This window comes from Aureococcus anophagefferens, assembly GCF_000186865.1.
Source record: "Aureococcus anophagefferens unplaced genomic scaffold AURANscaffold_19, whole genome shotgun sequence".
In the NCBI taxonomy this organism is placed as follows: domain Eukaryota; class Pelagophyceae; order Pelagomonadales; family Pelagomonadaceae; genus Aureococcus; species Aureococcus anophagefferens.
This window is the reverse complement of record NW_008705579.1, coordinates 121,711-132,285: the sequence shown is the minus strand read 5'-3', so window position 1 is coordinate 132,285 and position 10,575 is coordinate 121,711. Positions and strand designations below refer to the sequence as shown.

Genomic DNA, 10,575 nt, shown 5'->3' with positions numbered 1-10,575 from the left:
ATCGCGACACTATACCTTCGCGATTCCCCGCGCGCGGCCGAGTTTTTTTGGCACCAGGACCGACATATCGCCCCTCGACGCGTCGAAATGGCCCGGATCCAGAGGCCCCGTTCGCCCCGAAATCGTGCTCGTCTCTCGAGATCGAGAGCGGCGCGTCGAAGATCGCCCGCCGGCGCGGCGCGGGCTCGAAGGCTGCCGGGGCGCCCGGCGGACCGAGCCGCCGAACGCGGCCGTCAAAGTCGGGCGCTGCCCATCGGATCGGCTTCCCAGTGCACTGGAGCCCCTAGAGAACTTTAGGCCTGTGGAAGTCGAGGATTAGTCGAGGAAGGCTCGAGGAGCACATCGTGTTATGTGGATGGAGGGAGGAGCGGGGCTCGAGTCGAACGGGAGCTGGGGGGGGCGGGGGCATAGCGGGGGGGCGGGTCCCCCCCGGAGGGGGCGGGGACCCGCCCGCGCGGCGCGCGCCGCCGCGCGCTCGGAGCGCGCGCGCCGCCGCGCCGAAAGGTCTTGGTCTTGCCGGGCGGCGCCTACTTGGCGGAGGCGTTGAGGGAGCCGCGGCGGGTCTTGCTCTTCTTGTCGCCGCCCTTGGCCGGCGACGGCGCGCCGCCGGCGTCGCCGCCGGGGAGCTCGACGGGGATGCTCTCCGTGGACACGTCCGCGTGGCCCGTGGAGGCGGGCTTCGTGTGGTCGCCGAGGCCCGGGGGCTCGACGAAGCCGAGGATGATCGTGATGTCGTCCGTGCGGTCCTCGCGCTCGATCCAGAGCTTGTACGACTCGCCGACGAGCGCCTTGCACGCCTCGAGGGGGTCGCTGTAGAGGAGGGCCGTCTCGATGCAGCTCCTCGTCGTGATGAACTCGAAGATGCCGTCGGACGCCGCGATGAGCACGCGGTCCTTGGGCCCGAGCTTGTGGCCGTCGATCTCCGGCTCGGCGATGACGCCCAGGCTCTCCGCGAGCGAGTCGCCGATGGACCGCGTGAAGGCCGTGCCCGGGTACTCCTGGTCCTGGGCCCAGATGCGCGGCGGGTCGCCGCCGTCGTCGATCTCGTCGCCGAGCTTGCAGTCCCAGTTCTCGTGGATGGGCTCGACGCCGTCGATCTGGTCCGCCGTCATGACGCGCGCGCCGTACTTCTTCACGCGCTCGCGCTCGTCGCGCCGGTAGGGCGTCTGGTCCGTCGAGATCGACTTGGTCACGAGGCCGCCGTCGTCGCCGACGGAGCCGAGCATGACGCGGCTGTCGCCGACGTTCGAGATGAGCAGGTCGCGGCCGTCCATGTAGAGCGTGATCGCCGTCGTCCCGCTCTGCTGGTCGTCGATGCTCGAGTTCGCCGCGAGCATCTTGTTCGTCTTCACGTGGCTCGTCGACAGCGCCGTCCGCGCGTCCGCGCCGTCCTTGAGCGCCTTCGAAAACTCCTTGGCGACGTGCTCGCACGCGAACGACGAGCACTTCTCGCCGACGGGGCCGTGGCCGTCGTAGACCGCGAACCAGTGCTTGCCCGTGCCGTTCATGTCGATGTGCACCTGGGAGCGGGCGCGCGCGCGGTCGGACGACGCGTTCGAAGCGGGGGCGGAACCGCGGGGCGCCGGAGCCGCGCCGCGAACGAGTCCTGGTTCGCCTTGTCCGCCTGGCTCGGGTAGTAGCCCCGCTGCGACGCCGCCGCCCACCGGAACCGGTACCCGTCCGGGAGGTCCACGACCTGCGCGAGGCGCGCGCGCGCGTCGCGGTGCCGCGCGCGCGCGCGCGTCGGGGGACGCCGCGCGCGCGCCTGCTCCGTCTGCGTCTTGAGCCGCGCCTTGACCTGCCGCTCCGTCAGGTAGCCCACCTGCTCCGCGCCCACGGGCCAGTTGTACGGGTACTTCTTCTGCTGCGGCGTCTTGTCGCTCTCGCGGGCGCTCTCGGAGACCTTCTTCTCCTCGACGTTCTTCGCGTTCACGCAGAGATTACCCATGGTCGCGCCCGATCCCGCGGGGAAGCGCCGCCGGACTGCACCACACGGGCGGCGGTCTACGCGGGAACACGAGGCCGTCGACCGCGCCCGCCACTCGCTCTAGCCCAAATCCACTCAATTGATGGTCGATTTTGGGTGGTGCAGCGTCGGCTGATGTCCCACGGCATCTTTCCGGGGCTGCCAACCTCGGCCTTGTCGCAGGCGATGGCAGCCCTGAAGGATTCGTCGTCGTTCTAGGACCGGCTAGCAGTAAGACGCTCCAGGGCAGGTTGCAAACCTCGGCCTTGTCGCAGGCGATGGCAGCCCTGAACGATGATGCGTCGTGGTTCGTGGTCGAGGCGGCCACGCACGATGCCATCATCGTCGCCGCGTTCAAGCAGCGCGGCTTCGACGACGACGAGGCGCGGGCCGCCGCGCGCTGCTGCCGGCAGGCGACCTTCCTGGGCAACCGCACGCACAACGCCCTCAAGGCGCTCGACGTCGACGAGCACCTCGGCAGCGTCGTCGGCGGCTGCGCGCCGGCGACGCGGTGGACCGTGCTGGAGTCGCGCTTCAAGGCCTGCGAGCGCTGGGACGCGCGGCGGTGCTCGGGCTTCCTGGTCGCGGAGGCCGCGATGGACCGCGCGTGCGAGCTCGCCGAGGCCTACGGCACGGGCTGCGTCGCCGTCGACAACGCGTTCCACTATCTCTTCGGGGCGCACTACGTCTTGCGGGCGTCGGCGAAGGGCTACATCGCCTACACGACGTGCACGGGCGCCATCCCCGAGGTCGTCCCCACGGGCGGCACGCGAAAGTCGATGGGCACGAACCCGCAGACCTACGCGCTGCCGACGACGAACGCGCTGGGCTTCGACGTGTGCATCGACTGGGCGACGAGCGTGATCTCGAACGGCACGGTCAAGGCGCTGGCGCGCGAGGGCAAGCGGTGCCCCGAGGGCGCGATCTTCGACAAGGACGGGCGGCCGACGACGGATCCGAACGAGTTCCACGCGCACGCGTGCGTCGGCGGCCACAAGGGCTACTCGCTCTGCCTGCTGACGGAGCTGCTGGCCGCCTTCGGCGGCGGCTCCCTGCCGTCCGTGCGCTCCAAGGTCGGCGGCGGCGACGGCGGCGACAAGCGCACGTGCAACTTCCTCTTCCAGGCCTGGCACCCGGACGCGCTCGCGCCGGCGTCGCTGTCGGCGAACGTCGCGACCGTGGACGAGAACGTCAAGGCCGTCGTCGCCGACATTCTAGGCCCGGGCAACGAAGGCGCGCGGCTCCCCGGCCAGGGCAAGCGCGAGGCCGCCCTCCGCTCGGCGCGGGCCAACGGCCTCCTCTTCAGCCGGGCCGAGGTCGACGCCCTCGCCCGCATCGCCGAACGATCCGGCGTCGCCTTCGACCCCGGCGCGTGCGCGCGCTACGCGGAGTAACGTCCCTTACGACGACCCGCGCGTCACTTGACCTCGATCGTGATGATGGCGACGAGCTGCACGAGGAAGACGACGAGGGAACAGGCGCCGAGGGGCACGAGGGGCACGTTCTCGCGGTTGCCGTTCTCGTCCGGGTAGTACTTCCACGTCGCCGCCGACGCGCCGAGGACGACGAGCGACATGACGGACAGCGCGCCCCACGCGACGACGTTGTGCGGATCGACGAACGACGCGATGTCCGCGCCGAGCACGCACCTGCGGTTTCGCGCGCGTGGCGGGACGGTCGCGAATCATCGTTCGGGCGCGGCGATGCGCACAGGAAGGTGACGCCGCCGGCGATGAGCGAGCCCTTGCTCTTCTTCGTGTAATAGGCGTAGCCCGCGGCGGCTGCGATGCACGCCGCGTAGACGAGCACGATGAGGGAAATGACCCAGAGCTCGGAGCTCTCGCGCGACATGGCTGCGATGCGCGATGGATCGAGGCAGCCCAAATGAACGTTTTGCACCACTCTTGCGGAGCTCGTGACGACGATGGGCTCGACGCGTCGATCGCGTCGGGGGCTGCCCCTCGAGCTCGAAGATGCGGCCGCCACGTTGAAGTTCGACAAAGTTCGAAGGCGAATGTACTTGCGAATGTGCAAAAACGCAGCCTAGTAAGAAAAAGGACCGTTTACGCCCGTCGGCAGCGGTCGGCGTCGTCGGGCGTCCAGTCCGCGACGCCGCCCGCGAGGCGGTCGCGGTAGGAGACCGCCGCGGGCGAGCCGCGCGGCCAGGTCGCGTCGAAGGCCGCGAGGTAGGCGCCGACGTCGAAGGGCACGGGGACGGCGTCCACCGTCGCGCCGCCCGGCAGCGCCGCGCCGTAGAGCGGCGCCGCGAGGCGCGACGGCGGCGCGCCGGCCGCGGCGACGCGCGTCGCGAGGCCGCGCGCGTCGCCGGCGAAGCTGGCCATGCCGCCCGCGCCGTTGTTCGCTACAAGCTTGCCCGGCGCAAATTCCTGGAGGAAGGGCAGGCACGTGTGCGACGCCGCGAAGACGTCGCACGCCGCGGCGTCGAACCAAACCGCGACCTCCGCCGGGTCCGTCGCCGGCGCGCCCGGCGGCGCCCGGCTCCGACGCCCGCGCGGGTCCCGCACGTGCTCCGCGGCGAGCCGCCAGCCGTTGACGCAGGTCGGGTCGCCGTGGAGCGCCGCGACGCGCGCCCCGCCGACGCGGAACGTCGCGTGCGCCGACAGGCCCCGGAGCCACGCGACGGCCGCGGCGTCGTCGGCGCGCCGCGCCGCGCCGCGCAGGTCGTTCACGATGGCCGCCGCGCGGCCGGCGAAGTCCGCGCCGACGTAGGCCGGGTACGCGCAGCCGCAGCCCGCGGCGGCGGCGCGCGCCTCGATGTCGCGCGTTACCTCCACCTCCACGTTCCCGAACGTCGCGACGGACGCGCAGCCCGCCGTCGCGCCGAAGGCGCGGACGCGCGCGTTGACGTCGCGCCAGGCCTCGGGCGTCGCGTTGAAGAAGTTGAAGTCGCCGTTGAAGCACACCGCGAGCGCGCCGCCCGCAGCCGCGACGGCCCGCGCCTCGTCGCGCAGCGCCGCCTCCAGCGCCGCCAGCGCGAGGCCGTTGCCGTAGAGGCCGCCGACGACGTAGAGCACGTCCGCGTCCACGTCCCCGGCCGCGTCCGCGAGGGCGGCGGCGGAGGAGGCGTACTCCGGCGCGCAGGCCTCCTCGGCGACGCAGGACGACAGCGGTCGCGCGCGTCGCCGGCGGCGCGCTCCTCGTCGCAGCAGCGCGGGACCGACGCCGCGCGCGCAGCGCGCGGCCGCGGCGCGCATGCGAGCGCTGCCTTCCCGCCACTGCTGGCAGTCGTGCGAGCTCTCGCCACAAGGTGCCGGTCGGCACCACCGGCTACGGCTGCGAATGAGCCGTCGTTGAACAAGCACATCTATGAAGCAATGCTGCAGTAATCCGTAGCTAAGAGACGGTCTCTCGTGCGAGCATTTCAGCGGCCGATGATGGAATCTCCACCTTAGAGGGCCCCGCGCTCCTCGAATATGCAGCGACGTGCAACGATCCCAGTGGCTTTGAGGTCCGCAAACATGTGGGTGAGGCACATGAAAAGACGTGACATCCGGACGATTGCGAGGCGACGCAAACGGGCAGCCCCAGGGGGTGGAATGAGGCGCGGCAGCTTCCCCCGACCCGATTTTCGGTCCCCTTCGAGTCACAGAGCGTCGGGAATCGTTCGTCATGGGGGCGACCAGATGCCCTCGCGGCAGCTCTTCGGCTCGAGTGGATTTGATCGAGATCACCTCACCACCTCCGGGAGGCGTGCGGCGCCGCGGGTGACACGGTGCTCACCGCGCAATGCATGAGGCGTTTGGGCTGTTAGAACCGAGACAGTGCCCTCGGGAACATCATTCCAGGGGGGGTCTCTTCGAAGTCTAACAGCCCAAACGCCCCCTGGAACTAAGTTGGGCCCCTCGTCGGTCGCCCCCCACCGTTAATGGCCGTTCTCGTCATCCACGGGCTGCCCCGACGCGAACTAAGTTGCTCGCCTTCGACCGATGGTCTTTCCCGAGCGACTCACAGCCGGGCCCAAGGCGCGACATGGTCCACAGACCGAGCGCCGCGCCAAGTCTTGGAACCGCTGCATCGCGCGTCCGAGCCCGGAGCGAGGCAAAGCCGTGACGTCAAAACTTCACGGCTTCGCTGCTCTTTGAACCGGTTAACTTTAGCTTAGCCGGCAGTGGCTCGTCCCGGACGCCTCCGGACGCGCGCGCCCCAGTGCTCCGCGATCTCGACCTCCTCCGAAAAACGCCACCCCGCGTCGCGCCGCCGGAGGATCGTCTACGCGCGCCCGGCGACGCGGCCGCTCGCGCCCCCCCCTAGCCGTCGGGCGGCTCGAGGAGCGCCGCGGCGGCCGCGGCGTCCGCGTCGTCGTCGTCCATGGCGTCGCCCGGCGCCTCGTGGTCCCCGGGGACGTGGTCCGCGAAGGCGTCGAGCTGGAGCATGGCGAGGGGCCCCGCCGGGCCGGCGTCGGGCCGCACGGAGACGAGGAGGCTCAGGTTGTCGTCCTTGAAGAGGTCGCCGCGCTCGGCCGACACGACGGACCCGCAGACCTGGTTGTCGAGGAAGGCGAAGAAGCCCTCCATCTCGTCCTCGGCGCCGCCGTCGACGAGGCCGCTCACGTCCATGTCGCTGCTCAGGGGGATGTTCGCGCTCAGCGGCACGAGCTCCGCGGCCGCGGGGCCGGCGTCGCCGCCGCCGCCGCCGCCGTCGTCGCTCAGGTCCTCCATGTCGACGTCGCCGAAGGCGTCGAGGGGCGGGGGCGCCGCCTCGAGGGCCGTGGGCTTCTCCCGGGCCTCGCCCTTGCGCCGCTTCGTCGCCGCGGCCGGCGCCGGCGCCGGCGGCGCGAGGCTCGCGACGCGCGCGGCGAAGACGCCGTCGTCGCCGCCCGTGGACTCGTCGTCGAGCATGGCGTCGCCGCCGATGACGCCGTCGTCGAGGAGGGACCTGGGAATGTGTTTCGTCGAACGGCGCGCGCGCGGCGCGTCCCCTCCCGGGAGCCGCGCGGTCGGAACGGCCCGCCTCGACCCGCCGCGCGCGGACTCCGAAACGCGGCCCCTCGCCCGGTCGACCCCCCGGTCGAACCCCCGACTCCGACGATGCTCGCGGACGCCGCCCGGCGACGGGTCGTCGGCGCCGACCTTCTCGAGCATGGAGCAGACGTTCGCCGTCGGCTCCCACGACGCGCACGACGCGCCGGGCTTGCGGCGGAGGTCGAGGAGCGCCTCCGCGGGGAAGCCGAGCATGTCGGCGCGCGTGTAGATGCGCATCTTCGACGACGACTCGGAGATCTTCTTGTGGAAGCCGAAGTTGTTGAGCTGGCGCTGGAACGACGTGAACTTGCCGTGGCGGAAGTACTTGGGCAGCACGGCCGCGAGGCGGCTCGACGGCCCGGGGATGACGATCTTGCCGCTGTCCCAGGTGATGAGCTCGGAGCCGAGCTCGCTGAACATGGCGTAGAGCTTGACGACGAAGTCCGGCGGCTTGTTCGTCGCCGCGCCCGCGCCGCCGCCGCCGGAGCCCGACGGCTTCTTCTTCGCCTCGCCCTCTTTTTTCGACGCGCCGTCGCCGGTCGCCTTGGGCTTGGGCTCCTTCTTCGCCCGCGCGCGCTTCGCCGGCTTCTTCTTCTCGCCGTCCTTGGCCTTGCCGTCGGGGCCGCCGTCGCCGTCGGCCTTGGGCGCCTTGTCGCCGGCGGGCGCCTTCGGCGCGCGCGCCTTCTTCGGCTTGGGCGCGCCCTTCTCCTTCTTCGCCGCGGGCTTCTTCGCCTTGTCGTCGGCCTTGGCCGCGCCGGCCTCGGCCGCGGGCGCCGGCGCCGCGGCCGCGGCCGCGGCCGCCGAGGGGGGCGCCTCGGCCGCGGGCGCCGGGGGCGCCGCGGGCGCCGCGGGCGCCGCGGGCGCCGGGGCCGGCGGCGGCGCCGGGGCCGCGGCGAAGGGCGCCGGCGGCGGCGCCACCGGCGGCGGCGCCACCGGCGGCGGCGCCACCGGCGGCGGCCCGGCGAAGGGCGGCGCCGGCGCGCTCCGCTGCGCCGCGTGGACCTCGGCCGCGCGGCGCGCCGCGTGCGCGGCGTGCGCCTGGTGCTGCGCGTGGGCGTGGGCCGCCGCCGCGTGCGCCGCGCCCGGGTGCGGGGCGTGGGCCGCGTGGCCCGGCGCGCCGGGCGCCGGCGCGGGCGCCGGCAGGCGCGGCGCGAAGTGCTCCGGGCGCATCGGCGCGCCGTAGTCGTGGCGCGCGCGCGCGGCCGCGTGCGCGGCGAACTGCGACGCGTCGAGGACGACGCCCGGGGGCACGAACATGTGCTCGCTCGGGAGGAGCATCTGGCCGCCGCCCTGCGGCACCATCTGCGGCCGCATGGCCATGCCGCCGTGGTGCGGCACGAACATGGGCGGCAGCTGCCCGTTCATGGCGGCCCAGTCCGTGGGCCGCTGCGGATCCATGCGAGGGGGCGGCGCGGGCGCGGGCGGACCCGGCCGAGCGATGGACCGGGCGCCGCGGCGCCGGTCTTTCTTCACCCCCAGACCAAAGTCGACTTCTATGGCGCAGAGCTCGCGTACACACTTGAGCACGATAATAAAAAGTGCATGATATGTGCAACAATATTTAATGTGTAAAAGATTTATTTCGCCGGCGACGTCGGGCCCGGCGAGCGCCGCGCTGCTACTCATCCCGCCTACTCGAGGCGCGCCCGGAGGTAGTCCGCGGCCTCGCCGGCGTCCCGCTTCTGCAGCGCCTCCCAGCAGTCCTGCATGGGGACGCCGAGCGGCCGCGCGGCGGGGTGGCCGCGCAGGAGGAGGGGCGTCGACGTCCGCGGCTCCGGCGTCCCGACGACGCGGTGGACCGTCGCGGCGAAGGTCGCGTCGACGATCTCGAGCAGGCTGCCGGCCCAGACCACCGCGAGGTCGTCGTCCGCGGCGGCCCGGGGCGCGTGCCACGCCGCGCCGTCGTAGAATTCGAGGCCCGGCGAAAAGGGCGCCACGGTCAGGAACGTGGCGTCCGTGTGCGCGTCGAAGGGCGTCTCGTCGGAGGCGTCGTACCACGCGAGGCGGAGCGCCGTCGACGACACGGCGCCGCGAATCGAGCTCCGCGGGTCGTCGACGAGGGCCGGGTCGAGGCCCGCGGCCGCGCAGGCGCGAAAGCCCAGGTCCGCGAGCGCGGCCGTCGCGTCGTCCACGGGGAACGCGCCGAGCTCCCGGGGCAGCGGCCGGCCGGCGCCGTCGAAGCGCACGTCGACGAAACGCGTCGCCTCGTCGCCGTAGGCCCCAAAGTACTCGCCGCTCCGGCCCTCGGACGACAGCGACACGGCGCCGCCCGCGGCGACGAGCGCCGCGTCGTCCCGGAGCAGCGCCGTTGCGCGATCCACGACCGGCGCGAGCGGCGTCGGCGCGCGGCAGACGGCGTAGCCGCAGCGCCGCAGGCGCGCGCGAAATTCTTCGTCGACCGCCGGGTCGGCGCCGAGCTCGCCGAAAGGGTCGACGAGCGGCGCGCAGCGGTCGGCGACGCCGGCGGCGAAGCGCTGCGTCGTCCGGATGCGATCCACAACGGCGCCGATGCGGTCGATGCCGGCGGCGGTCGGCGCGCGCTCGACGACGCAGGCGACGGCGAACGCCAGCGAAGAGCATAAAAGGAGCGGTCGAAGGCGCATTGTTTCACGGTCTCCAGATGGTTGTGCGGGGCTATAATATGCGTACTCAGTAGGGCGTGACGCCGTACTCCTGGATGAAACGCTGGCGTCACGCTTCCATAGCGATCTCACGCCCCTATTCACTTTCACTGCAAGTTTCGGCCCCGCGCACACGTCCGAGCCTGTCCATGAGCCGCACGGCGAGCGCCTGCGGGGAAAGCGAAGCTTAAGACGACGGCGGCCGTGTCCGCGCTGTCCATCTTGAGGTCGTCATTCGTGAAGACGACGGCCAGCGACCCGAAGCACTTCCCGAAGCCCACTCGCGAAGCCGAGCAGGAACCGACCCGCTGCATCGTCCCGCGGGCTCCGTCGACCGCCGGTGCCGTGCGACTACACTTGCTTCGGTTTATTGGGGGCGAAGGCGGCTCCCACCGCGCGCAAGTTCGCGCGGGCGCGCTCTGAGCGTCGTGGCGCGCGAGGATCCGCTTGGGGGGGGGTAGGCGCCGGTGGCGGCGCCTACTGCCGGGACTTGAGGTACTCCTCGAAGGAGGGCGCCGCGGAGATGGACTGGCGGGGGTCAGACTCGTTCTTGAACGGCTCCGGGTCGCGGGTGTCGAACATGCCGCCCTTGCCGGCGCCCTCCTTGCCCTCGCCCGTGTTGGGCGGGGGGGGCGTGGAGTTGAGGGCCTGCGGGGGTCACGCGGGTGAGATGCGCGGGGGTGCGGGGGCGCGCGCGCGGCGCTCGGCCGCCGAAAACGGTCCGTGCTCCGCGCTCTTCGCGTCGCGCGCGGGGGAGATGCGGGGCGCCGGGGGCGCACCATGCCGCGGACCGTCTTGGTCGGGGCCTGGAAGGCCGAGGCCGAGGTGGCGACGAGGGCGACGATGACGGCGGAGAACTTCATTTTGACCTGCGGGGCGTCAGCAAGTTGATGGCGCTGGTTCCGCGCGTTTCCGCGGGGATTTTTGGGCGTGGATGCCCTCCGCGGGCGTGGGGGAGGCCGCGGGGAGGTGCGCGGGCGGTGCGATGCCGCGGGGGGCGCGCGCG

At 72.4% G+C, this 10,575-nt stretch overlaps 4 protein-coding genes across 4 annotated transcripts; 1 reads left to right on the top strand and 3 right to left on the bottom strand.

Annotated features, from left to right (window-relative positions):
* Positions 1-704: 704 nt before the first annotated feature.
* AURANDRAFT_38253 (hypothetical protein) lies at positions 705-2,051 on the bottom strand (the record flags this gene model as incomplete). The annotated part of the gene is made up of 3 exons (XM_009041111.1): positions 705-1,520; positions 1,595-1,696; positions 1,766-2,051. Coding segments are annotated over 3 exons (1,101 nt in total), but the record flags the coding sequence as incomplete, so codon positions are not given.
* Positions 2,052-2,520: 469 nt separating this feature from the next.
* On the top strand, positions 2,521-3,249 carry AURANDRAFT_12363 (hypothetical protein; the record flags this gene model as incomplete). The annotated part of the gene is made up of 1 exon (XM_009041242.1): positions 2,521-3,249. A coding segment is annotated over one exon (729 nt), but the record flags the coding sequence as incomplete, so codon positions are not given.
* Positions 3,250-6,234: 2,985 nt separating this feature from the next.
* AURANDRAFT_66020 (hypothetical protein) lies at positions 6,235-8,346 on the bottom strand (the record flags this gene model as incomplete). The annotated part of the gene is made up of 2 exons (XM_009041110.1): positions 6,235-6,862; positions 7,001-8,346. 2 exons carry the CDS (start codon positions 8,344-8,346, stop codon positions 6,235-6,237), a joined length of 1,974 nt encoding a protein of 657 aa, XP_009039358.1.
* A 233-nt stretch (positions 8,347-8,579) lies between these two features.
* AURANDRAFT_66019 (hypothetical protein) lies at positions 8,580-9,551 on the bottom strand (the record flags this gene model as incomplete). The annotated part of the gene is made up of 1 exon (XM_009041109.1): positions 8,580-9,551. One exon carries the CDS (start codon positions 9,549-9,551, stop codon positions 8,580-8,582), a length of 972 nt encoding a protein of 323 aa, XP_009039357.1.
* Between the last annotated feature and the right edge of the window lie 1,024 nt (positions 9,552-10,575).